Source organism: Muscardinus avellanarius, assembly GCF_963383645.1.
Source record: "Muscardinus avellanarius genome assembly, chromosome: 12".
Lineage (NCBI taxonomy): Eukaryota > Metazoa > Chordata > Mammalia > Rodentia > Gliridae > Muscardinus > Muscardinus avellanarius.
Window position 1 is genome coordinate 50,411,971 of NC_137798.1, and position 27,920 is coordinate 50,439,890.

General features: G+C 37.6%; 1 protein-coding gene across 1 annotated transcript in view; it reads right to left on the minus strand.

Annotated features, from left to right (window-relative positions):
• Positions 1–27,920, minus strand: part of MIS18BP1 (MIS18 binding protein 1) — a gene marked incomplete at both ends in the record, with an annotated part of 41,967 nt that overhangs the window by 2,863 nt on the left and 11,184 nt on the right. Inside the window, 10 exons of the mRNA XM_080707138.1 lie at positions 39–126; positions 3,020–3,168; positions 5,938–6,098; positions 7,104–7,276; positions 10,145–11,006; positions 13,331–13,421; positions 14,648–14,799; positions 20,496–20,656; positions 22,764–22,851; positions 27,060–27,190. Of these exons, the coding sequence (XP_080563264.1) occupies positions 39–126; positions 3,020–3,168; positions 5,938–6,098; positions 7,104–7,276; positions 10,145–11,006; positions 13,331–13,421; positions 14,648–14,799; positions 20,496–20,656; positions 22,764–22,851; positions 27,060–27,190 (2,056 nt within the window). The remainder of the gene's footprint in view (positions 1–38; positions 127–3,019; positions 3,169–5,937; positions 6,099–7,103; positions 7,277–10,144; positions 11,007–13,330; positions 13,422–14,647; positions 14,800–20,495; positions 20,657–22,763; positions 22,852–27,059; positions 27,191–27,920) is intronic.

Below are 27,920 nucleotides of genomic sequence, written 5' to 3' on the forward strand. Positions count from 1 at the left end.
ATAGATTAATGTTACATAAATAAGAATAAAATACATACCATCTTTTTCTTAATGTTGCCCCAGACGATGCCACCATTACTTTTATGATTTTTTTGCATACGAAAAACATACTTATCACAATCATCCCTGTTGAAATACAAAATAGTTTCAAGTCAACAATAACTATCACACTTTTACCCGCAGATTCAACAGCAATTGACAAAATCTAAAGTCTATTTCAATCTTGAAAATAGATTTTCTATTTTAAAGATGAGAATAAGCCAGGCATGGTGGCGCATGCATGTAATTCCAGCATTTGGGAGGCTGAGACAGGAGGATTGGGATTGGCAGTCAGCCTCAGCTACCTAGTGAGGCCCTTTGCAACTCAGTAAGACCCTGTTTCAAAATAAAGAATAAAAATTAGGGCTGGAGGTATAGCTCAGAGGTAGAATTCCCCTGGGTTGCATCCCAGTACCACAAAAAAATAAAGATGAAAATAGTGTGCTATGAAAATGGACAAAATTCTTCAATAGAATGGTTTTGTGTTTTTTTTGTGGTACTGGGGATGAAATTCAGGATCATTCTTCCTCTGAGCTACACTCTCGGCCCTATTTTTTTTTCTCTTATTTTTGAAACAAGGCCTCACTAAGTTGCAGAGAGCCTCACTGAGTAGCTGAGGCTGCCAGAGAACCGTGATCCTACTGTCTCAGAAATAAAATGTTTTGAGGAAACACTGAATAAGAGTACTGTAGAAAATTGTGCTTTGCTTATTGCTCATTGATGTTCTTTCCCATCTCAGTCTTGCTGCCCTTTTCTAAAACTCTCAGAGACTACTTGTTTTTGGACTCCCTTTTACTCTATCATTTACCCTTTTTCATGTTCACTTCTCCATCCCAATTAAGTTTTATAGCTGATCACTTTAAGGATATGTGTGATAATGAATACCCTAAGTTTAAATCTTGCAGTTATTTTGAGTTTTCAATACAGCTCAGCAAGGCTTCTATTTCTATACAATTCTCATCTTTTCCCTTGGCCCCAATTTACCCTTTTTAATCTATTTTGGGAGTGACCTCAAAAGTAGGATATACAGAAACTTTAAATGTGTGACTGTATTAAGGAATTTATTTAAATCACAAACACTTCGGTATAGTACACGAGCCAACCAAACAGTCCTAGCTTAAGAAACAGGCCTAGCCAGTTGTCCAGAATCAGCACTTCATAATCTATTGCACAAAAAAGAAAAATTTTACCTTTAAAGTAATGAAATGGTTTCATTATTGAAACTGTTATAAAAAGTAAGATAGCTGGGCGTGGTGGCGCACACTTGTAATCCCAGCATTCGGGAGGCTGAGACCAGAGGATCGCGGTTCGCGAATGCCTCAGCTACTTAGTGAGGCCCTCTGCAACTCAGTGAGACCTGGTTTCAAAATTAAGAATAAAATAATAGGGCAGGGGGTGTAGCTCGGAGGTCAAATGCCCCTGGGTTCCATCCCCAGACCCAAAAAAAAAAAAAAAAGTAAGCTAACTACTAGTGATGGTGGCGTTAACTAAGGTAATAAAGAGGCCTAGAAAAAGCCTATAGAAAATAAAGTCTATATTTCCTACAATTTTCTTAAAAAAACTGTAGGAAATATAGACTCATAATGTTGAGTCTCATGTATGTGCTCTATATTTTTTTAATTGTAAAAGCAGTATAGACAGACAAAATACTCTTTCCCTGAAAACAGAACCCTGTAACTCATACCAGTGTGATTCTACAGCCTAAAGATGACTGCTGATATTTTGATAAAAATTTCCTTTCTTAATTCATGTTATATAAAATTTGAATCACAATGTATATGTCTTTTTTAACTTTTAAAACTACTATCTACTGAATATTATTTCTTATTACAAACTCATGAACACATGATTTTTAATGTTACATGGACAAAATTTTCACGACTATTCCCTTATTTTGGAACTTTTAGGACATTGTCAAATTTTTAGTATTATCTGGTGAATATCTTTGTTCACACAAATATAAATACATACTTGTCTAAATATCTTATTTCCTTAGAATTGACTAAAAATTTAAATTTTAAGGTTTTTGATGATTTGGCTAAAGTATGTAAATTATATTCAGTATACTTTCACCTGCACTACTGAGCTTTTTTTTTTTCTTGGTTGTTATTTGGCTTCTTGTAGTTTCTTATGTGTCTTTTCAGAGATATTTAATCTAATAGCAATTGTATATATTCGCACATCCATAAACTATATACACAGATACCCACATATATATATCTATACATGTATATATACAGCCTCTATACAAATAGTAGCACATTATTCACTACATCTATCTTTTTCATTTAATATATCTTAAGCATCTGCCCATAAAGTAAATTTTTTTCATTAATTTCTATGACTACATATTATATTAGAATTCATTTAACAGTTCCTAAGGATATACATTTGAGTTTGTTTTTTTTTTGGTGGTACTAGGGGTGGAACCCAGAGGCTTTCTACCTCCAGGCTACACTCCCAGACCTATTTTATATTTTATTTGGAAACAGGGTCTCACTAAGTTGCTGAGAGCCTCACTAAGTAGCTGAGGCTGGCTTCGAACCTGTGCAATCCTCCTGTCTCAGCCTCCCAAGCGCGGGGATTACAAGCGTGCGCCACCACGCCCGGCTTACATTTGAGTTTTGAAATGATATTCTGAACTTTCCATAACTGTTTATCCTTAACCTTAAGGTTTTTGTGATACTGGGGATTGAACCCAGGAGCATTCTGCCTCTGCCCCCAGCCCTTTTATTTTTTACTTTGAAACAGAGTCTCGCTACATTGCTGAGGCTGTTCTCAAACCTGTGATCCTCCTGCCTCAGGCTCCCAAGTACTGGTTTATAGGCATGGGCTACCATTCCTGGCAAACCTTTAGGTTTTTAAATTAATGACTTTTCTTATTACTGCATTCCTTTTACTTGAACTCACAGAATGTCTAAATGTCCTTCAATATGCTGATATAGAAAATTAACATATCATATACATAAGAAAAATTTACCTTTTTATAGAGGTTAGCATGCCAGGACTGACATGCTCACACTGAGGAGTTTTTGCCAATGGAAAGATAACTGATGATGGAGTTGTTGAATTTCTGTCCATACTTGGCAGAATATCATCAGCATCTTGATTATCCTGGAAACCTGGCAACTAGAAAATAAATATTTCAGCAAGCATCCGTAAAAATGAATTTTCTCAAAATGAACTATCACAAAATGATCATTAGTGGAATGTTTTCTTCCTTAAAATTCTCCAAATTAGATGATTAAAAACAGGATTAGATGACTAAGCCTTAGTCACTAAAAATGGAGATAACACCTATTTCTAAAGGCTGTGTAAACTAGAGGTACACAAATGATTTCTGTCAAGAGTCAGATAGTAAATATTTTAGGAATTGTAGTTTATATACTCTATGTCCCAAATACTCAAATCTGTCACTGTGGCATAAAAACACCTATAGACAATATGTAAACAAATGTGTTCCAATAAAATTGTGTAAACTTGAAGAACAGGTGATATGATGGATTTGGCTCATAGAGTAATAGTTTGCTGACCATAGGTATAGCTAGAACAAAACAAAATTATAATTCATTTACTATTATGCTTGGTACTTAGTAAGAATTCAAGCAGCACATATCTTACCAAAAACAAATCCTTAAAATTTTACTTACTTTTATATTAAAATAAAAGAGAAAGTAGACTTATTTTTGATAATAGAGCTCTACCTCCAGTATACACAAATAAAGAACAACATTCCCAGCCCTCTTTATTTTTTATTTTTATATTTTTTGGTGCTAGGGGTTGAGCCCAGGGGCTTTTTTACCTCCAAGCTTCAGCCCTGTTTCACTCCTTATTTTAAAACAGGGTCTCACTAAGTTGCGGAGGGCCTCACTAAGTAGCTGAGGTTGGCCATGAACCTGTGATCCTCCTGTCTCAGCCTCCTAAGTACTGGTATTACAAGCGTGTGCCATCATGCCTAGCAGGGTCATTCTTTATGAGGCATTTATTCAGTATCTTTTTCTTTGCAGTGTGCTGTTAAGAGTGATTATGTTCTTTGGATGCATCATGTTACCTTGATTTTGGTGGTAATAGGGGTGGAACCCAGGGCTTTCTACCTCCGGGATATACTCCCAGACCTATTTTATATTTTATTTGGAAACAGGGTCTCACTAAGTTGCTGAGAGCCTCACTAAGTAGCTGAGGCTGGCTTTGAACCTGTGCGATCCTCCTGTCTCAGCCTCCCAAGCGCGGGGATTACAAGCGTGTACCACCATGCTCGGCTTACCTTGATTTTTTATACATTAATATTTGGATATTTGTTGGACTCTACCTATTTTATTTTTTGCAGTACTGGGGATTGAACCCAGGGGCATTCTACCTCCAAGCTATATCCTCAGCTCTATTTTTTATTTTTGGTACTAGGGGTGCAACCCAGGGACATTACTTCTGAGCTACACCTCCAGCCTTATTTTTTTATTCATTATTTTGAAACAGGGTCTAAGTTGCGGAGGGCCTAAGTAGCTAAGGCTGTCTGAAAAATCCTCCTGTCTCAGACTTCCAAGTACTGGGATTAAAAGTCTGTGCCACCATGCATGGCTTCACTCTACCTCTTTTATAAGGTGGCTTTTATAGGTTTTCCCTAGATGGGTTTTAGGATGGTGCTTGGTAGGCTAAATTGGCTTTGTTTCCATTTGGTTGTTAAGTCTCCAGTTAGTTTCTTCAGATGTAATTGATGGCTTTGGGTGTGGTCTATATGACAATGAGGTTGGAGATCCTATTTGTCTGAGGGCTGTTTGTGGGCAAAGGCATACTAGGGGCCAGGCAGTGTGGTTCAAGCAACAATAGAAATGTGGAGCACAGTGCCTTTGCTCAGTCCCTGCTGGGATGAGCTCTGCTGTGGGGAGGGCTATCCAGCAACAACAGCTCCAGCAGTGACAGGAGTTTGTGTGCACCCTGCACAGAGGTACCAGGGGTGTCTGCCCTGAGGTCTGGTGGTAGAACAGGCCAATGGCGGGCTGATGGGGTAGGAGGTGCTGGTGGCAAGTGGGGGAGATGGGTACCAGGTCCAGGGGGCAAGTACCTTGGTCTCTCAGGTCCTGGGAATGTCCTCTATTGCTGTCTGAACTACCTGACCTCTAGAGTGCAGGGTCTAGGTGTGGACTTGGGTGTTGCAGTCACAGTTAACATCCTAGGTCTAGTTGGGCTTGTAAAGCCAGAGCCCCCTGTCTTAATGTGGTCAAGTATCTGTGGAGCCTTGAGAATGGATGGTGAAACAGAGCCTTCTGTCTCCTAGAGCAGTATAAATTCCATCTGACTGTTCTCAGGAGGAAACTGAGCTGCAGCAGTCTAGGCTCTCACAATGCAATTATTTACCTCTTGCTTGGTCTTTGTGGAAGAAATGAGTGCTGAAAACATTTATTGGGCTGCCTTGGAATTTCCTTAAAATTTTATTATTATTATTATTTTTTTTTTTTGGTGGTACTGGGGTTCCTGGAAACGCTCCTCTGGGCTACAGTCCCAGACCTATTTTTTATATTTTTATTTGGAAACAGGGTCTCTTAAACCAGAGAGGGGCTTCGAACCTGCGTGATCCTCCTGTCTCTGCCTCCCAAGCGTAGCGATTACAAGTGTGCGCCACGATGCCCGGCTAAATTTTAAATATATGTGTTTGACCTATTTCTCTGTTTTCTATTTGGTTTCACAAATACTACCTCTGAACCAGTGAAGGGCAGACTCTACAAACTAGTGAGAGTGGCATGTAACAGCAGATTGCTTGCAGTGCTATTTTTTGGTCATATCTATAGAGATAGCAATCTTGGCTTAAACAATTGTGATGCACATTAACCATACATAAAAATGAAAGATATAAAGGTCAATATAGATAATGAAAACAATGATTCATGCAATTGAAACTCTTACCAGTACTCTTCGATTCTGTAAAGGTGTTGTACTGAAAAAATCATCATGGTCATCTTTTGGCAACTGCTCCAGAAAATCCCTCATTTGTTTCTTCCTTTTAAGAGTTCCCACTTTGGCAGTTATTTTCATAGTCTGCTTCTTATCAGCATTGTCGGTCTTATCTTAAGAGTCAGTAAAACATTTTGATAAGAATTTGGTCATTTATAGTAATTTTTATAAAGTTAATAACCACTGATAACCACTGCTATTTTTTTTTTTTTTTTGGTGGTACTGGAGGTGGAACCCAGAGGCTTTCTACCTCTGGGCTATACTCCCAGACCTATTTTTTATATTTTATTTGGAAACAGGATCTTCTCACTAAGTTGCTGAGAGCCTCACTAAGTAGCTGAGGCTGGCTTTGAACCTGTGCAATCCTCCTGTCTCAGCCTCCCACGCTCGGGGATTACAAGCGTGCACCACCACGCCCAGCTAACCTCTGTTATTTTAAAAGTCTCCTATTTAACAAATGATTCTGTACTGAGATCTGTGCTGTATGACCATCTTACATGGTACTCAGGGAGAAACTAGATAAGATTAGGCAGGGTGAGGTTAAAAGGGTTTTTTTTTTTTGGTGTTACTGGAGATTGAACCTCTGAACTACAACCCTCGTCTCTATCTTGCTAGAACCTGTGAACCTCCTGTGTTAGCTTCCAAATACTGGGATTACAGGTATGTGCCACCATGCCCAGTGCCTGATTTCACTGATTTTCTAAAATATAAACCTGAATTGTGGTGTTGATATTGGATACTTTCCAAAGCTTATTATAGGACTTCTCTGGCTTAAAACACCTTTCACTAGCAACAATGGAAAGTCTATGCTCCTGGGACTATGAGCATTAAATTTTTTTCTCAGTTTTTCTTATGAATTACTAAGGGGTCCTAACCAAGTGGCCTTGAATCAAATTAGATCCTCAGAATAATTTAGATTACTCTGTATTCTCTGTATCCAATTTAATATTTCCTAGAACAAATTCAAAGTATCAGGTTATTTAGCTACTTCTAATAGAAGAAGATACCAAGATTAGGACTTAACCACTTATAACAAAATTCATAAATAAATATGAAATACACTTGGTGTCTAATTAGAAATCTACTGATCACTGGGGAAAAATTATTACAAAGGTTACCATTATGGCCTTTAGGGTTGGCTTGCTTTTTCTTAGTGGTGTCTTTCTGGGTTCTTTTTCCTCGAGGATCTTCCATGTATTTCCTTTGGCATTCCTTGGCAGTTCGAGTACCTACTGCCGTAGCTACATCTGACCAAAAACCAGGTTTGTGTTTTGGAAGGCATATAAAAGCACTATGGAAGACCAAAAGTAAGTAAAGAACAAGAAATTTAAATCAATAATAAAAAAAAAAACCTCCTGAAAGTACATAGTCAGTGAGATTAGTGGGCTGAAAAAATTTTACCCAAATCATTGTATATAACTATTTGGAAAAGAAACATTATTCCCTCTACTCAGTAACTTACTCTAGTGCTTAATATAAATATATGAAAATAGAGTTTTACGTGTCTGATAGATGCCTCCCAACTATTTTGTTCTATTGTATTAAACCTGCAAAATTTTCCTATCCTGCAGCATTTTTTTTCTAACTCCAACTAATCAGTGATTTGATCTTTTGGGGAACTTTGGCATAAACAACTTTGTTTTTTGGAAGTGGGGATTGAATGCAGGGGTATTCTACCTCCAAACTGTACCTCCAATATCCTCAGCCTTTTTTTTTTTTAACAAGGTCTTGATAAGTTACTGAGTCTGGCCTTGAACCTGTTGTGATCCTCTTGTCTCATGCAGCTGTTAAGCTCTTAATTTTTATATTTCTTTGGTATCAATTCTTTATCATAAAATTTTATGATGGGGAAAGGGTAGAAGGGTGGATATGGATGTAATCAATAAGTGATAATATGCAAATATTACAGTGAATCCTATTAATTTGTACAATATGTATTAATAGTATTTATGAAAGAAACTATAGGTTGAGCATCCCACAATAAAAAAAAACAGTTGTATGCTTGATTTCATTCCAATGTAATTGTAGAACTTAGCACTGAGGAAAACAAAACGTAAAATAAAAAGTTTAACTATAAGCCGGGCGTGGTGGTGCACACCTGTAATTCCCGTGCTTGGGAGGTGGAGACAGGATTGTGTAGGTTCGAAGCCAGCTGCGCTGGGCTTAAGAGACCCTGTTTCCAAATAAAAAGTATAAAAATAGGTCTGGGAGTGTAGCCCGGAGGTAGAAGGGCTTTTAGGAACCCCAGTACCACAAAAAAAAAAAAAAAAAATAAGTTTAACTATAAGGTAATTCCCAACTTAACTTATGAATTATACTCTAAAATGTTACTTGTAAATTATGTAGAACCTGGTATACATATTTCCATCTCCCCTTCAATTAAAAGATATATATTGTGGTTATGCTGACAGTTCAGTCAGAAATTATTTAACTTACCAATCAGCCTAAAAATGGCACAGGGTGAATATCCCTTATCCAAAAACACTTGGGACCAGAAGTGTTTCAGGCTTGAGATGTTTTTGTATTTTGGAATATTTGTATATACATAGTGAGATATCTTGGGGTAGGACCCAAGTGTGAACATAAAATTCATTTATATTTCATATACACATAGACCAAAGGTAATTATTATTATTGTTATTTACAGTGAGGGATTGAACCAGGGTCTTACATATGCTAGGGAAGAGTTCTACAAATGAGCTATGAGCTTAACCCAAAGATAATTTGTGTGTGTTTGGGAGATTGAATCCCAGGGGCATTCTACTTCCAAGCTATATCCCCAGCCTTTTATTTTTGTTTTGAAATAGTTCTCACTAGCTTACTGAGAGTCTCATTGCATATCTGAAGCTGTCTTCAAACTTGTAATCCTCCTTCTCCCAAGTCCTGGTTAATCCCCCGCTCCAAAGGTAATTTTATATAATATATAAAATTATGTATTATACGATGGTACTGAGGATGGAACCCAAGTGCATTCTACCTACAAGTTACACATCCAACTCTATTTTTTATTCCTTATTTTGAGGGTCTCACTAAGTTTGGGGGGCCTCAACTAGGCTGAGGATGGCTGTGAACCTGCGATGCTCCTGTTTCAGCCTCCCAAGTACTGGGAGCCATCACACCCTGCTGGGTTTTTTTAAATGATAAAATAAGACCTGGTATGGTGGTGCAGGCGTGTAATCCCAGTACTTGGGAGGCTGAGACAGGAGGATTGCAGTTCGCAGCCAGACTCAGATATTTAGTGAGTTCCTCACAACTTAGTGAGACCCTGTTTTAAAATAAAGAATAAAAAGTAGGGCTGGGAATGTAGTTTGGCAGTAGAATGCGCTGGGTTCATTCACAGTAACACACACACACACACACACACACAAAAAAAAAAAAAATGAGTTTCTCAACTTTTACTGTATTAAGTTAGAACTCTAGTTCTATTTAAAGAGGAAAGTTAGAATTTTGGAGGACCAGAGGTCACCAAAGGGGATACTACAGTAAGAAAGCAGCCAATAACAAGAACTTTGAGGTGTAAGAAAGAAGAATACTCTCTGCCTAACAATAAGGCAGAGGAGGAACACTTAGCGTACAGAAATGCTTTAGGGAAAATATTTCAAGAAAGTAGACTTAAAATGAATTCCAAATGTTTTAAGGTTGGAGAGATATATGGCAATGGAACAATGAATGTTGACTGTTTCTATGTTGTCCTCTCCTTCATCCATCGCATCTTCCTTTCTTTCCCTAGACGATGTCTAGCGACACAATTCTATATCCTGGCATCATATAAATAAGCAACCAAATATTTTCCCTTATCTTCATGCTCCCTTTTATTACTCCTGACTTTTTCTCTTCTTCATCTTGCCAAATTTCTTGGCTCTTCCACTAGGTTGTCTTTATCTCTTTACCCTCCCATTCAATTTTCATCATTTAATTATTGCCTGGTCCTATACTAACACACTACAGAAACTGTCACGTCTATGTAGACATTTCTAATTCTTATCATTTCTGTTTTATCAGTAAAACCTACACAAGGAATCACTCCCACTCTTTTGAAAAACTTACTATTGGCATGACCATAGTGATAACAGAAGTCATTAAGTCAGCTCTTTACTGCTGACTTTAATGGTTTTGTGGTCACTCTGTAGATATTCCAGAATCAAATCTAACTACTTACCAATGAAGTTTCTGTAATTCCTTCTCATTCCATTCCTTATCTTGAATTAAGCCAGGTAAACACTTTATGAGATGCCCCTTACTGTTATCAGATCCCATTCCCTCAGTAATTGGAAGTTCATTCCTTACACCAGATTTCAGAAGAATTTCTTTAGTAGAATATCTAGCTTTCTTTTGTTTAATATGAAATTCATTTTCATTTTCCTCATTTTCAGATTCTGAAACTGCTAGAATATTCCTTGTGATGTTTCTTGTGTTTTTTCTCAGGCAAACTACTGTTTCTTTGGCATTTTCTGCTCTGGTTTTCTTAACTCCAGCTTTCCTTCTAAGTTCCTTTTCTGTTTCACTCTCCTCACTTGACACATCTGATGAGGACTGATGATTATAAACAGACAGAGCTACCTCGTTTTCAGTTTTCTTTAATTTTGATAATAACCGTGTATTTTTCTTAAAGTCACAGGTGGCCATTTGTTCATTTTCAGGCATTTTTGTTTTCTGGTTGACAGTGAGTAAATCATATTCATGGCAGTCTTCCTTGTTTTTAATTTTATGATCCGTATTATATCCAAATGTATTTTCTATGATCCGTGTGGCTGTACTGATGGTACTTAGAGTTTTGTTTAAGTCTGACTCATTTTCTTCTTGATGCTTCTGTACTGCAAAATCTGTTACTGTTTTAATGGTGTCAGAGGACAGATTATACTTCATGCATCTTTGCTCTATCACTTTTTTAGTTTTAAGTGGTGTTACCAAAACATAAGCTTCCTTATGATTATCAGCCATGTATTTTCTTTCTTCATCTGAGAAAAATTGTTCCCGTGAGGTTAAAATATCAATGGGTACATTCAATTCTTCAGTTCTCGCTTTAATATCGTAAGACAAAACCAAAGACCAAAACTACAAATTAGCTATAAACGAATTTAGGCATAAAACTTATATTTTCACAAATATATACAAAAGATCCCACCCCCCAGTTCCACTGTATATCCTGTCATATTAATCTCCTGGAAGCAAAGTTCAATTTGATCACTGCCCCTTTAATTGTAAAGGTACAGAATTATTCATACAAACCTGCCAATAACTTCTCAGTGTATGGTATTCATATAAGCTCCTCTGCTCAGTCTTCAATATAGTTCCAATCTCTCACTCAAATCTAAACCATATTCTATGTCTATTAGATCACTTGCTATTCCTCGAATTTGCTTGGTTAGTTCTTAACTTTCTAATGAAAGTTCCTCTACTTGAAGTCACTATAAAGCAAATCATTACCTACTTTGGTTTTATTCTCTAACCTATTTAGTATGCAAACTTTGCTCTGATTTTCTCATCTGAAAGAAAGCTCTTCTTCCCTTAAGTTTACTTTAAAATAATTTTAATAATGTGTCCTGAATTGTAAGTGTACATTGATCTTACTTTTTAATTAAGACTGGAAAAAAATAATTGATGGTAGAAACTTTTTCATATTTGTATATATATATATATTTTTTTTTTGCAGTACTGGGGATGGAACCCAGGGGCAGTCTACCTCCGGGCTACACCCCGGGTCCAATTTTTATTTTCTTTTTTATTTCTTTGAAACAGAGTCTCACTGAGCTGTAAAGGGGCTTGCTAAGTAGCTGAAGCTGCCTGCAAACTGTGATCCTCCAGTCTCTGCCTCCCAAATGCTGGGATTACAAGTGTGTGCCACCACGCCTGGCTCATGTTTGTAATCGTTTTTTTTTTTTTTTTTTTGGCTGATGTTAGTACAGACTTCCAGTATACAGTAGACACCATTTGTTAAAATCAGTTCTCTGAAAGTGAAATATTTATGAGACATAAGAAAACCCCTAAAGTTACTAATCTTTAGTAGGCATGTAATATAAGTTTTGCTAGTTAAGGATGGAATTAAGAGGACATGGAACTCTAACTTATATGGATTTACTGTTATCACTGATGAGAGCCATAGATAGCCTTTGCTGGATCTCTCCAAACACTATGAATTACTATAATAAAATAACCAAAATGAAACAACTTAAGAATCATTACCATATTATATGGCTAGGTAAAGAAAAAATTCTCTATTTTGAAACTTAAGATACAAGAAGTTAACTGAAATCCTAGCTTTAAATTCTGATTATAATTGTAAATACACATAAATTATATCATTCATCATAGTGGAATACTGCAACAACCTATACACATTATATGCTATTACTTACAAGAACAACAAAATGAAAGACTAATAAATATTACTGCATGCTGAGGGGAAATTTCTCTGTGGAGAGGTAATACTAAAACAAGTGCTTGAAAAATTTCTACAAGTTTCTTTCACTGGCATTATATATCTTCAAATTACAAGGAACATGTTTTCTCCTAATTTTTCATATAAATTCAAATGTTCAAGTGGATATTTAAAAAATTTGAAAATTCTAATTTTGAACTTTTTTTTTTTTTTTTTTGGTGGTACTGAGGATTAAACCCAGAAGCAACCTATATCTGGGCTAAACCCCCAGCCTTATTTTATTTTGAAGCAGAGTCTAACTAAATTGCAGAGGGCCCTGGTAAGTTATTGAGGCTGGCCTGGAACCTGTGATACACCTGTCTCAGCCTCACAAGTACTGAAATTACAGGTATGCACCACCATGCCTGGCTTGAACAAAACATTTCTAATGAGAATATTTTTACTCATAATAAAGATTCAGCCTATTCTGGATATTCTAAACTAACTCTTAAGAATTTGATAGTCTAAGCAGTATTGCTTTCCTCTCCACTTTAAACATTTATAAATGTTCTTCATTTTCACTTTTTTTCAGTTATAAGGAAAAAATTTGCTAATGTTTAGGCTCTTTATATTTTGGCACACAACTCAATTAAATCACTCTGAAAATCAACACATAAACCAAATGGTTGTATTAATTTCATAAAAACAGTCTTTCAACCTTTCTATATGCATATTTAAAATTATATTTAATTTCATGGTCTAAATAAAATTCCTTAGTGCCAAAATTAAAGGGGTCAGACCTATACATGATGTGATTAAAGTAACAAGATCTTATTATGCAAATCCTTTTATATATAAGCAAAACACTTAAAACCATTAAAATAGTTTACTGCTTTAGATTAGGAAACTTTTAAGATCATCTTTATCATATTAATAAGACTTCAACAGTAGCATCCTACTTATCATCACAAAACCATTATATATTACCTTGCTTCTGATTCTTTATCATCCTCTCACTTAGCACTTCACAATTTTGGGGCTTCTTTGAAGACAAATTTTTATATTCTTTTTTTCCAAATAATTCCTTCAAAACAAAACACAACCTTAAGCATTTTCACAGCATGCATGAAATATACAAACTTATACATTTTGCTTTTATTTTTTTGGTAGTACTGGGGACTGAAAACAGGGACATTCTATAGCAGAGCAATAACCCCAGCCCTATTTTATTTTAGTTTTGAAACAGGGTCTTGAGACTCTCACTACTTATAAAGGCTGTCCTCAAACCTGATCCTCTTGTATCAGCCTCCAAAGTACTAGGATTACAGGCATGTGCAACCATGTCCAGAAAAAAAACTTCTATTTATTTGTAGTTCTACAAATTTATTTAGCAGAGACATTCAGAAATTCATTTGCTAGGGCTTAAACTTTTGAAGCATAATCTGAGTATCCACTATTCTGCCTAATTTCCTTATTGGTTTAATACTTTGTGGTTTTCAAGTATGTTTAAAATAAACTTCATTTAATTTAAGTTACTCAAGAGTTAAAGTTTCTATTATTCTTGCCTGTACTTTTTCATGTGAAGATCGAGAAAATAAGTATTTCTTCCAAAGTTAATGAAAAGTTGTGAAAACTAAAGGAAAAGCACAATGAAAACAACAGAGTTTTTAAAAGGCAAATCTAGAGGCCTTCAAGGGAATGCACGCAGGATCCCAGCTTCTGCCTAAAACTGTGAACTCTGGTTACTTTCTTTCTTTTTTTTTTTTTTTTGCGGGTCTGAGAATGGAACCCAGGGGCATTCGACCTCCAAGCTACACCCTCTGCCCTATTTTTTATTCTTTATTTTGAAACAGGGTCTTCAGATCTCAGCCTCCTGCATTCTGGGGTTACAAGCGTGCACCACCTCGCGCAGCTTGAACTCTGATTACTTTCTAACTGTACTCAGCTAGAACAGGTACTCACAATGGGCTCAGATGGTAAAGATGCATAATTATTAGACTCTTTTTCTATGGGTGTTTTTACTAAGCATATGCATTTTTTTCTTTATCTTTTATTGCTCACATAGATTTTGTCACAAGTACCTATTACTCAACTTTAATGACAGTTTCCCCATAAAAATGTTTTTATTGCCTTGTAGTAAATTAACACTATGCAAAATAAGCTCCCAGTTCCCTGGACTACTTTTTTTAGTTTCCCTTTCTGAGTTTGGAATGATCAACAAAACTGATACTGATTAGAGTTGTGTCTAATGACTTGGTCCTGAATATTTTCAAGTATATTACTCCTCTAAACATCATATCTTACCTTATTAGCTATGTAACATCTTCCACCACTTTGAATAATATCATTTACTTGGCCATGTGGGAGTCTTAATGGTTGTCTCTTTTGACAATTATTATGACCAATGTTTGCTTCTGTAGCTCTTGGCAACCCATTGCACTTCTTATTCTTTAGTCCTGAGAGTACAAAGATAAGAGTTCAAAAAAAATTCATAACTGTTTTAAATTTCTTTTGTTACATCAGAATATTAATCCATTTTGTAAATACAAATTCTTATTCAATCTAATTTTATGCCAACTACATAGAAAGTTGGTAATTTTCTTTTATATTTCTTCATGTATATAAAATTATATTTTAGTTAGCTGATATACTTCAATGTATAACTAAACCTATGGTAATTAATATTTTGAGCAAAATCAAATTTTACAGTATACGTAGGGAAGTCTACATAGGTTCAATCATTTTTTTAAATTAAGATAAAACATTTTATTTATTTTTTGGTAATCATACATCACTTTGGAATACAAGACTTGAGATGATATATAAACACATATTCGATAAGCCCTCATCCAATCCCCATCCCATTCCCTCCCCCTCCCTCAATCCCATGCTTAATTGGTGATTATCTTTGATATAATTGTTTACGCACCTCATGAGTTTTAAAGAGATTCCATCCTCCCCCAACCACTCCCTTCTGATTGGTCGCCTTAATTGGTTCTCAATAGGGCCCTTTCTACTACTCAACCTCCTCCTGTTACCCCTTTCCTCCTAGTTCTTGCTAATTAGGGGAAGCATCTGGATTTTATTTTCTGTGCTATTTCTCTGTACATGCAGCATTGCAAGTTCCGATCCCACTCTTGACGGCCCCAGTAGTGGCCTGGCCACCCGGAGGACTCTGATCCCGACCTCTCTGGATCCAGCACCAGCCTTGCCTCATGGGAGGCCCCAATCCTGGCCTCACTGGCCCCCACACCGAACTAACCCCTTGGCTGGCTCCTCTCCCGGCCTCAGAGGCCCCAGCACCGGCCCAGCCTCACGACAGGCTCCGATCCCGACCTCGCTGGCCCTGGCACCGGCCTAACTCCTCAGCAGGCTCCTATCCTGGTCTCGCAGGTTCCAGCTTAAAGGTTTGATCATTTTAATTTATAAACTCAACTGACATTTGGCTAACACAAAAAAAAAAAAACTCAACAAATTTTATTACATGCATAAGCACAGGAACTGCATACATCCAGTAGGAGACTCAAAGGAGGGCTAGACTACTAAAGCTTATGTAGAGTTAAACAAAGTGATAGGGCTTAGGTTTCTGGGAGTAGGCAGGTGGGTAGGTTATGAAAGAATGAGGGAAGGTACAAAATGAGCAAGGATTGTCTTGATAAGTCCTACAAAAGTCTATTCACATCCCTTGTCTATTTACTTCACTAATGTAGGTTTCCTTTACAAATGCAAATTTATTGTATAAAAGGGCAGCCTTCTAAAGTTAATCTTTTTTGCCATTTCTCAGAAAAGCTCTCTTGAATTATGTCTAAGAAACATATTTCTGGGTAGCCTATTTGGGGGTACCAAAATATAAGAGATGCTTAATAGTTATTTAACTAAAAATCTAGTTAGGTTAAAAAAGACTCATATACTAAAAACGTGGTGGTACTGGGGGTGGAACCCAGGGGCTTTTCTACCTGGGAGTTATACTCCCAGACCTATTTTTTACTTTATTTGGAAATGGTATCATTAAGTTGCGGAGAGCCTCACTAAGTAGCTGAGGCTGGCTCTGAACCTGTGTGAACCTCCTTGTCTCAGCCTCCCAAGCGCTGGGATTATAAGTGTGCACCACCATGCCCGGCTTAAGGACATTATTTCAGTTATTCTCCTGGAAGCTGTGAAGATGCATAATAGATGGTCCTGATTCTTTACAATATTACTGGATAATGAAATAAACTGAATTTATAGCAGATCATTTATAATATATTCTGGTACGTGCAGTAACCGTGATAAAGTACTTAAACAGTAATATCATGATATAGAGGTTATCACACTAAATATGCAAAACTACATTTTAGATAAATTATTAAAAAATTCATCATCTTAAGTTATCAGAAGTTGGTACCTGTTATGGTCTGGATTTGGACTCCCTGTGTCCCCCCAAAAAATTTCTGTATTGGCAATGCAGCAATGTTGAGGTGAAATAAATGAAACATGAGGGCTGTCACCTCGCCAGTGGATTAATCCATTGATGGAATAATAGTCTGGAGATATTTACTGGGTGGTACCCGTATGCAAGTGGGGCATCACTGGAGGCTTGTCTCTGAGGACTCTATCTGCCTTTGGCCTCTTCCTGTCTCCTGTTTACTGACTACTAAGAGCTGAGCAGTTTTCTTCTGCCACCCTCTGAAATCATGAGTCAAAATTATCTTTTCCTTCTCTAAGTTGTTCTTGTCAAGTATTTTGGACACAGCTACACAAAGCTGACTAACACAGTACCTTTATATAAAGTTAGTTGTTTAATGTTAGACATGGTTTTGTTTTCTCATGGAAAATGTAATAATAAGAATAATAAAAATAGTAATGGCACCAATCACTACCATTCACAATAACGTATGTGTTATATCAAGCCTCATAGAAGATACCTTAAAACTGTTTCAAATGATTTTCCTATGGACACAGCTAGTATGTAAAGTAGTTTACCAAACTCTGGTCTTTATTTATCTTTGGTATTAGGATTTGAAACCAGGGATATTCAACATCCAAGCTACAGCCCAGACATTTTCATTTTCATTTCTCTTTTAATTTTGAAACAGGGTCACTAAGTTGTTGAGGCGGTCTTGATGTAGGATAGAAGAAATTAGTAGGTAGAAAGGAGACAGACAGGAGGGAAAAGTAAAATAAAATTTTATATACGAACTGGAGCTAAAGTGCTTCAGCCTCTAGTCCACAAAACAGTTCTCTTTCCCAGGCCTGACTCTCCCAAATTCCTGGGAAATCTGTAGATCCTAGAGTTAACTAAAAGTAACTAGAATTTCTCTGTGCATTATAACAAGACAAATACATTATCTTGAGAAACCTACAATTTAGGACACTCCAGCTTATCTGTTAATCTGCTAATGAGGACCCCAATCAACCTAGGACCCTAAGGCTGATCAGACTACTGACCACCATCAAGCGCCTGGGGACTACTAAACTGAGATCATCCTCACATACCTCTTCTAGCCCACCCCGCATGAGAGTCCCCTATAAGAAGAGTCCAGAACTCCCCCAAATATCTTCTTCCTCTTGAGGTGGCCCGCTTTCTCTCTTGAATGTGTATTTCCTCCCTTTTCCTCAAATAAACCTCTGTCCATGTCTCTGACTGGTGGGTGCTGAAATTCTTTTCTGTCATGTTAGCCAAGGACCCCGCAGATACTGAGTTCCTGAGCTGAGAACTCATCCTGACAGTCTCAAACCCACTTCAGCCTCCCAATCACTGTGATTACAGATGAGGACCATCTCCTCCCGGCTACTTAAGTCTTTTAAATTTGTATTCCATCTAATTTGCCACTTGACTTTTTTTTTTTTTTTTGGTGGTACTGGGGTTCCTGGAAACCCTTCTACCTCCGGGCTACACTCCCAGACCAATTTTTATACTTTTTTACTTGGAAACAGGGTCTCTTAAGCCAGCGCGGCTGGCTTCGAACCTGCACGATCCTCCTGTCTCCGCCTCCCAAGCACGGGGGATTACAAGTGTGCGCCACCACGCCCAAGTGCCACTTGACTTTTTGAAGCATTTTAAACCAATCATGTTTCTAATCCAGCTAAAATTCTTAAAAAGTGCTCCTCTGAGTAAAAAGCAGAGATGGGAGGATAAGGTTTAAGGCAAAAGAAGATTAACAAATAACTGGAAGTGAGATACACTTTCAGAGATATTTTTGGTTTAGGAGTAAAAAAAGGTGAATAGCAGGTGTTGCAGTCCCAGGATTCCACAATACTCCAAAAGGTTTAGCTATATGCTTAATTGAGGAATAGGTGACTTGCTGAAATGCAGGGCTCAGCAGGAACTGAAGCTATTGCCTGTGAGCTTCTGCTATCTCAAGGGCAAGCAGTCACCTACATATTTAAACTATCCTTACATTGTACTAGAAAGGATGAACAAAGGAGAAGAGCTCAAAGTTCGGAGGGGTGGGCTGCTGTCAGTGACTGGTTAGAGTGAGATACAGGTAACTGTATACCCAGTATGGTCCATGTTTCTGGCAGAAGCAATCCAGAAAAGTCTTTTACAAGTACTGTTTGCTTTGTTTTGTTCGAACTGGGAATTGAACATAGGAGCACTTTACCAGTGAGTTATACACCCAGCTCTTTTCACTTTTATTAAATTTTGAGAGAGGATATTGCTAAGTTGCCTGGCTGGAATAGAACTTGTATTCCTCCTGTCACAGCCTCCCAAGTTGATGGGTTAACAGGTATGTGCCAACATGCCTGCCCATTTTGTTAGCTTTCATCTACAAAGTCAAGGTAAAATTGAAATAAATGTATTCAAATAGATTTTTAGTAGTGTTTACTTTGTTTGTATTATTTAGAGAGGGCTATAAGTTAATATTCATACATATTTTAGGGAAATGGGGGGTGTCATCTGAGGTAGACATACTAAATATACTGTTACTAAAAAGCTAACAAAGAACAGTTCTGCCAGCTACCTTTTCTTCTTTTTGGAACAGTCATTCAAGAAAATATGCCATTTACTCCAAGAAAGAGAACTAGTTTTTTTTCTATTAGGAGGAATAAAATTTAGTATAAAAATACATATTGTGCCAGTATTGAAAAATTGCTCCAGTATTAATTTCCAAAATGTAAAAAGCAGTGTCAGAGTCTGGATGCTACACAGGCACGCAGGCAGGGAGGGGCAGCAGCTGTTACAGGAGCTCCCCTCTCTCCCTGTCCTTTGTCCTAATGATTAACCTACAGTAAGAATGTAAAGGAAATTAAGGCCTTTACCCTTAAAAGCTCTAGAGACAATTGAAGCCTTAGCCCTTCAGTGCCTCTGTTTACCTCCTCTCCTTTGTGATACTGCCTGGGTATAGGAAAGGTAAACTCTGTGTGCTGCTTCAAAGCACCCATAGTTGATGAGCAACCAATACAATAGAGGTGGAAAGAGGTAGATTATTGAACCCTGTACTTACTAAGTCCACTGTCTGGAGACAAAGAGGTACCACCTGGAAAAAAAAAAAAAAAATCACTAGCGTACTGTCTTGGTAACACTGATAAGAGCATACCAGCACAAAATTTGTATTTAAAGAGGGGTAGGGAGAGAGGAACAGAATTCCATTTTAGGCTCTCCAGCATGCCCCAGGCACACTACTTTTCTTCTCTTTCATTTCTACTTCCTACTGATTTTGTAATAAAGACTTGTTGAAGCTGCACCAAGCTATTAGTCTTTTAAAAAACTTTTCTATTGGTGCACTGTAGTCATACATCTTCATGGAGTACAAGATGGTAGAGGCATACATGTATACACTATTAGTCTTAATTTCCCTTTTCAACAATTTTAGTTGAATTGAGAAAAAGAGCCCGCAGCACCATTATGAGTTACTGCAAGTATGGGGTAGGTTGGTAGTCTAAATAACTTGCCTGTAGCAAACTAAAAGAATCAAAGTGAACAGTTATTTTTATTGATATGTTTATCATTGTTCTTTGGTATTCTGATTAATTTAAAAGTTTATTTAGAAAAATAAGTTGAATGATAACCAAGAGCGGGCTGCACTGCAGGTTACTTTAGTAATGAAAGGCAAGAATATTAGGGCAGTATTAAAGAACATAATACTATATACATTGTATAGAATAAATAATGTAAAGCTTCTGTAAGAATTTATCACTATGCCAACAGAGAAAACAAGACTAAACCTACCCACTTTATCACAATTAAGACCATGAGTGGTGGTGCTGGTCTTTAGGAAGACATCTGTTTGCTTTTCTTCTGCATCATTTTTCATTGATGTTTGTGTGTCAGAGACAAGTTTTGCAGTTTTCTCTTTTTTTCTGGCCTTTCCTCTGTTCTTTTCACTAGCCCTAAAAATAAGCACATTATTTTACCACAAATGTTGGTTTTCAAAAACCAAATAATAAACCCACAACAAGTGAAAGCCCCTCAGGTAAAGCCCCACCCCTACCCCAAGCCAAAAATATCTTTAAGGTTACATTTTGAGGAGGGAGTATTAGGGTTTGAGCCCAGGGGTCTTTTACCTCCAAGCTACATGCCCAGCCCTTTTCATATTTCAAAAAAGGGTCTAGCTAAGTTTAGAGTTTCACAAAATTGCTGGTGCTAGTCTTGAAGCAATGGGATTACAGGATTATGCCACTGTGCCTGGCATATATATATATAAAATTTTTTCTTAATGTTAGTTTTAATTCTTCCAGGGTTCCATTCCTTCCTCCACCAAAGGGTGCAAATATAACATTCTGAATGCAAGGACTCAAATATCGCCTACTAATTGCTCTATGCTCTTGTAATTTCTATTTAGAAATGGACAGCCTGGTGTGGTAGTGCCTGTCTGTAATCTCAATACTTGAGAGGCTAAGACAGGATCGCAGCAATTTAGGCTCTCAGCAACCTAAGGAGACCCTGTATCCAAATAAAAAATAAAATAGGATAAAATAGGACTGGGGATGCAGCTCAGAGGTATAATGCCTTTAGGACACACACACACACACACACACACACACACACACACACACACACACAGAGCCTTTGGGACAGACAGACAGACAGACACACACACACACACCCCAGAATGGGAGAATCCTACAAACTGCCTGTTTTTGTAAAAAAAAAAAAAGAAAAAAAAAAAAAGGTTTACCGAAACACAGCCATGCTTATTAATTTAGACAATACCACCTATGGCTAATTTTCTGCTACCACAGCAGCGTTCAGTGGCTAGAATCCAGGCAACATGTTCATAAAAATATTGGCTATATGGCCCTTGACAGAAAAACATTGACTGCCCTTGTTATAATTTATTTGTATTGTGACTAACTTTAAGCTGTGTCTCCATCAGCTCCTTAAGTGTAAGAATTACTTCGATTCTTCCGTTTTCCCAGTGTCAAAAATGATGTCTTTTGAGTAGCTGATACTGAATAACTACTGAGAAAAATCAATGAAAAGAAAAAAAAAGCAAAGAATTTCTCACTAGCATTTAACAACCATCTGCCTTTCAAAAGGTGTATAAAGATACCTAGAAACATCTAAAGTTTTATTTCCCTTTTAGATTTACTCACATTGACAGAAATTATTATTATTATTGTTATTTTTTGTGGTACTGAGGATGGAACCCTGGGGCATTCTACCTCTGAGCTACACCCCCAGCCCTGTTTTTTATTTATTTGGAAACAGGGTCTCACGAGTTGCAAAGGGCCTCACTTAGTAGCTGAGCCTGTCCTCGAACCGTGATTCTACTGTCTCAGCCTCCCAAATGCTGGGATTACAAGCATGCACCACCACACCTGGCCTTGACAGAAATTCTAATATAGTGCTATTGTTTCAAAGAAAACTTCAAAACTAGCACCACCACCCCAAAAAAACCTCCCAAACCACTAAAACCATTTTACATTGGTTACATGAGTGTATACATTTGTAAAAAGCTCACTGCATTTCTTATCTAAAATGGGTACATTTTATTGACTGTATGTTATACCTAAATTAAGCAGTTTTTTTGGGGGGGGTGGGGATTGAACCCAGGAGCATTCTACCTCTGAGCTACATTCCCAATCTTATTTTTATTCTTTATTTATTTATTCATTTTTGCAGTACTGGGGGTGGAACTCAGGTGCATCCTATCTACGAGCTACACCTCCAGCCCTGTTTTTTATTCTTAGTTTTGAAACAGGGTCTCACTAAGTTTCAAAGGGCCTAAGTAGTAGCAGAGGTTGTCTGTGAACCATAATCCTCCTGTCTCAGCCTCCCAAATGCTGGGATTTCAAGTGTGCACCACCACGCCCGGCTTTAATCTTTATTTTGAAATCGGGTCTTACTAAATTGCAGAGGGCCTCATTAAGTGGCTGAGACTGGCTTTGAACTTGAGATCCTCCTATCTAAGCCTCCCAAGTACTGGGATTACAAGTGCATGCCACAATACTTGGCTTTAAAATGATTTTTTTAAACACTTAAAAGAACACTTACCTTAATTCTTCTAGAAAATTATCAATGTGCTGTTTCCAATTTTTTGGAAATCCAAACATAAATTTCCTTGTGAGATAATATGGGTATCCTATTTAAGGATAAACCAAAAAATATTTCAAAGCCTAGAATTTTAGAGATATCATTAGTTCATTTCAACAGTCAAGAAACAGGTACTTATTATTTACTGTGTGCTAGGCAATGTCACAGAGACTGAGGATTCAGCAGTCAACAAAGCATACAAAACCCTGCCCTTATGGAATTTGCCTTCTAGTGTAAGGTAAAGCAAACCAGTAAGGAAGTCTTTGTGTGTGTGTGTGTGTGTGTGTGTTTTAGTACTGGGGATGGAAGCCAGAGGCATTCTATCTGCGAGCTACACCCCCCAGCCCTATTTTTATTTTTTATTTTTGGTGGTATTAGGGTTCCTGGAAGCCCTTCTACCTCCGGGCTACACTCCCAGACCTATTTTATATTTTTTTATTTGGAAACAGAGTCTCTTAAGCCAGCGAGGCTGGTTCCAAACCAGCGCAATCCTCCTGTCTCCGCCTCCCAAGCCAAGGATTACAAGTGTGCGCCACCACGCCTGGCCCCCAGCCCTATTTTTTATCCTTTACTTTGAAACAGGGCCTCACTAAGTTGTGGAGGACCTCACTAAGTAGCTGAGGCTGGCTGATAACATGAGATGCTCCTATCAGCCTGTTAAGTACTGAAATTATTGGTCCTTCATTATATTTCAGATACTTTTCCAAGTCTGGAAATGAGGATGGATGCAACAATGAATAATGAAATAGCCGTTTACATGGGGAGGAGAGCAATTTAAAAGGGATAGTCAGGGAAGTTTTCACTGAAATAGTGAGCAAAGTACTGAAGAACCTGAGGGAATAAGCCATGTGGCAATAGGGAGTTAGGCCGGGCGTGGTGGCGCACACTTGTAATCCCTGCACGGGGGAGGCTGAGACAGGAGGATTGCACGGGTTTGAAGCCAGCCTCAGCTACTGAGTGAGGCTCTCAGCAACTTAATGAGACCCTGTTCCAAATAAAATATAAAATAGGTCTGGGAGTATAGCCCGGAGGTAGAAAAGCCCCTGGGTTCCACCCCCAGTACCACCAAGAAAAAAAAAAAGAGAGAGAGAGAGAGAGAGCAGAGAATGCCTTTTGCTGGGAGTGGTGGCACATGCTTGTAATCCCAGCATGGGAGGCTGAAGGAGGCTGAAACCATAGGATTGCGGTTCGCGGATTGTGGTTTGCGGGCACCCTCGGCTACTTAGTGAGGCCCTCTGCAACTTAGTGAGACCCTGTTTCAAAATAAAGAATAAAAAATAGGGCAGAGGGTGTAGCTTGGAAGTCAAATGTCCTGGGTTCCATCCACACACACGGAAATATGGCGTTAGATACTAGAAGCACAGGAAAATAAAATGCCAGGAGGTAAGAGTAATTTGTCAAATAATGGAATTAATGCAGCTAAAGAGGCATGAGATGTTAGTACTAGGAGGCTACTCAAATGGGTAATAGGCAGTGGGGGAGCACAAGAGATTAGCATTTGAGTCTTTGGGGTCATTTCATGGATATGGCCATTTTTTAAGGCAACCTGGAAAGTTATAGAAAGATTCTGATCAGAGGAGCTACAGGACGTGACTCACTTTAACAGGACTGTATTCGTTACTATTTTGAGAGAAGTCTGTGAAAAAAGAATGAAACCAGTTTGGAGGCTATTATAAATATCCAGACAAATGATGAAGGAAGTCTGGACCACCCTGGCACAGCAGAGGTTTGGATTTTGTTTTTATTTTTTATGGTATTGGAGACTGAACCCAGGCGCATTTTACCTCTGAGTTATACCCCCGGCCTTTTTTATTTTTTTGTTTTAAAACAGGGTCTCACTACATTGGTGAGGCTGTTCTTGAGCCTGCGGTTCTCCTGTATCAACCTCCCAAGTACTGGGATTACAGGTGTATGTCACCATACCTGGCTTGAGGTATGGGTTTTAGATGTGTTTTAGAGATAATAACAATAGGATGTACTGACACACTATATGTGGGTATGAGAGAAACTAAGAACTTAAAAATGCCTCCAACGAGCCGGCCATGGTGGCGCATGCTTGTAATCCCAGCATTTGGCAGGCTGAGACAGGATGATCGCGGTTCGAAGACAGCCTCATCTACTTAGTGAGGCCCCTTGCAACTCAGTGAGACCCTGTTTCAAAATATACAATAAAAAATAGGGCTGGAGGTATAGCTCAGAGGTAGAATGCCTCTGGGTTCCATCCCCGGTACCTAAAAAAAAAAAAAAAAAGCCTCCAAGGATTTTGGCCAGTCACTTAAAGCATAGAAAAAATGGGGACGACAATAAGCCAAACAGATTTAATAAAGATTAAGTCTACTGTGTTAAGTTTGCGATAATTATAGACATCCTACTGGAGATGTGAAATAAGAAGATGGAGCCGGGCGTGGTGGCGCACGCTTGTAATCCCAGCACTTGGGAGGCTGAGACAGGAGGATCGAACAGGTTTGAAGCCAGCCTCAGCTACTTAGTGAAGCTCTCAGCAACTTAGTGAGACCGTTTCCAAAGAAAATATAAAAATAGGCCTGGGAGTGTAGACCAGAGGTAGAAGGGCCTGAGTTCCATCCTTGGTACTACAAAACAAACAAACAAACAAACAAACAAACAAACAACACCCCCCCAAACAAAAAACAAATAGGAAGATGGAAAATGAATTGTATATTTAGAGGAGGTCTTGACTGAACATAACGACATCTGTCATGTCATCATGCAAATGATATAGAAAGCCTAAAAGGAATCAGTGCAGAACTGAGTGTAGAAAGAGGTTTAGGATGCTCCTTTCCTTAGAGGCAAAGAAAAGAGGAATACACAAAGAAATGAAGAAGGAACAACAGTGAGAAAGCATAAAAACTGAAATATTGTATTTCAGGGACTGGATTTAATAATGTGGAGGCTACTGGTGACTTTGCTGTATGCTGTGTTAGAGAAAATTGAGGGCAAAGACATGATTAAAGATAGTTGAATAAAAATGAAAAAGAATTTGAGTAATAAGATGTAGCAAATATAGACAAATCTTCTGTATTGTTTTGCTATAAATGAGAACCATGTCTGGAAAAAGTATCATTAAGAGTTTTTTTTTTTAAATCTTTCGTTTTTGAAAATAGAAGAGAAAATTTGTTTTACTATGGAGAAGTGAATGATGTTTTTGAGTAAAAGAAGGAAAATGGGAGCTAGTATATAATTAAGAGAGGCGGCATAGACAGGAACATGGTCAGTACATCCATAATAAAAACAGGTATGAATACAAACAGGTAAATGAGTAGGTACTGTGGAGAAATTCTTTTTCTTTCTTTCTTTTTATTTTTTTATTTTGCGATACCAGGGATGGAACCCAGGGGCGTTGTACCTTTGAGCTACACGCCCAGTCCTTTTTTTTAGTATTTTTTTTTTTTTTGAAACAGGGTCTCAGTAAGTTGTGGAGGGCCTCACTAAGTAGCTGAGGCTGTCCGTGGACCTCTATCCTTTGGTCTCTGCCTCCTGAAAGCTGGAACCACTCCTGGCCAGTGGAGAAATTCTGATGGTTCCCATCATTCAGGTACTCTCCTCCCACATACCCTTTTATCTGAGAGAGTACAAGGGAAGAGGTTGTGGAGATTTCAAAACACATGAAATATTCATCAAGAAAGATGACTGAGTGAATGCATTAGGGAAATAGCAATATGCTAAGCAGCACCAAGGGACCACTAAAGGACTATAATTTGTTGTTGCAGGTAATCTTAAATCTAAAGGAGACACTTTGGGTATGTTTCCCCACCCATTTCAGCTGTGTATAAGGAACAGTAGAAAATCAGTTTATACCCGGACTGGGGTTCCATCTACATTCAACAAAGAGAGGAATCAATGAGTTTGATTATATTCTTACAAAGCAATTCCTTAGAATATTCCAGCTTTCCCCCTCAGTACTGGGGCTTGAACCCAGGGGCATTCTACCTCTGAATTACACTCCCAGTCCTATTTTTTATTCTTAATTTTGAAACAGGGTCTCACTAAGTAGCCGAGACTGGCCATGGACCTGTAATCCTCCTGTTTTAGCCTCCTAATTACTGGGATACAATCATGCCCCACTTCCATTTGAATTTTTTGATCATAAAACTTAAACTGTAAGTGATGAAATCAGAAAAACAATCCAATTCTTATGCAAATATTTCATGTTATTAAACATATACATTACTGTAAGAAACATGATTAAATGATTCACTTATGAAAATAATTTATGAATTAATAATGCTATTCACTTACCTGCTTCTTTCATGGAAATCTGGTCTATCAATCCTTTTAATATGTAAATGTTGCCCGATAAAGTCCTAAGTTCATTGTGTTTAATCCGCTCTATAATTACATTACTGTGCCAATAAATGTTAGATGGGTCTCTAAGGGGAATAAAATCAATTACTGAAGGCCAAAATATTGACAATCAGAAGTCACAATGTATATATATATTTATTATATAAATATAAATATTATATTTATATTATATAAATATAAATATTATAATATTATATAAATATTATATAAATATAAATTTATTTATTTATTGTAGTACTGGGAATTGAACTGAGGGACAGTCTACCCTTGTGGTACACTCCCAGCCCTATTTTTTATTCTTTATTTTTGAAGTAGGGTCTCATTAAGTTGTGCAAGGCCTTGCTAAGTAGCTAAGGCCATCTGAGAACTAAGATCCTCCCATGTCAGCCTCCAAGTACTGAAATTACAAGAGTATGCCACCAAGCCCTGCTACAAATTCATAACAAAGTATAATTTTATACTTTAGCTACAGCAACAACATTGTTAATCTTGTTATAAAATATTTGAAGGACAACCACTGCCACAGAACCCAACAGTTTGGCTAATATAATTAGAATACTTGTCAAAAAACTGTTCTGTGGCCATCCATGTTTTTCATACAGAATATAATATTAGCAGAAGCCTTCTTTAAATATCTAGTGCTAGCAATACTTGCAACTTCAGTTTAACTGATACTAAGCTTCCAAAGAATGTTTTCTCTGGCCTTCTTCCTCAGGTCCTATGTTATGTTGGCTTTCATGGAGAAATTTAGCTTTTTGTTGCTGCTGTTGTTTGTTTTTGAGATTGGATTTTGCT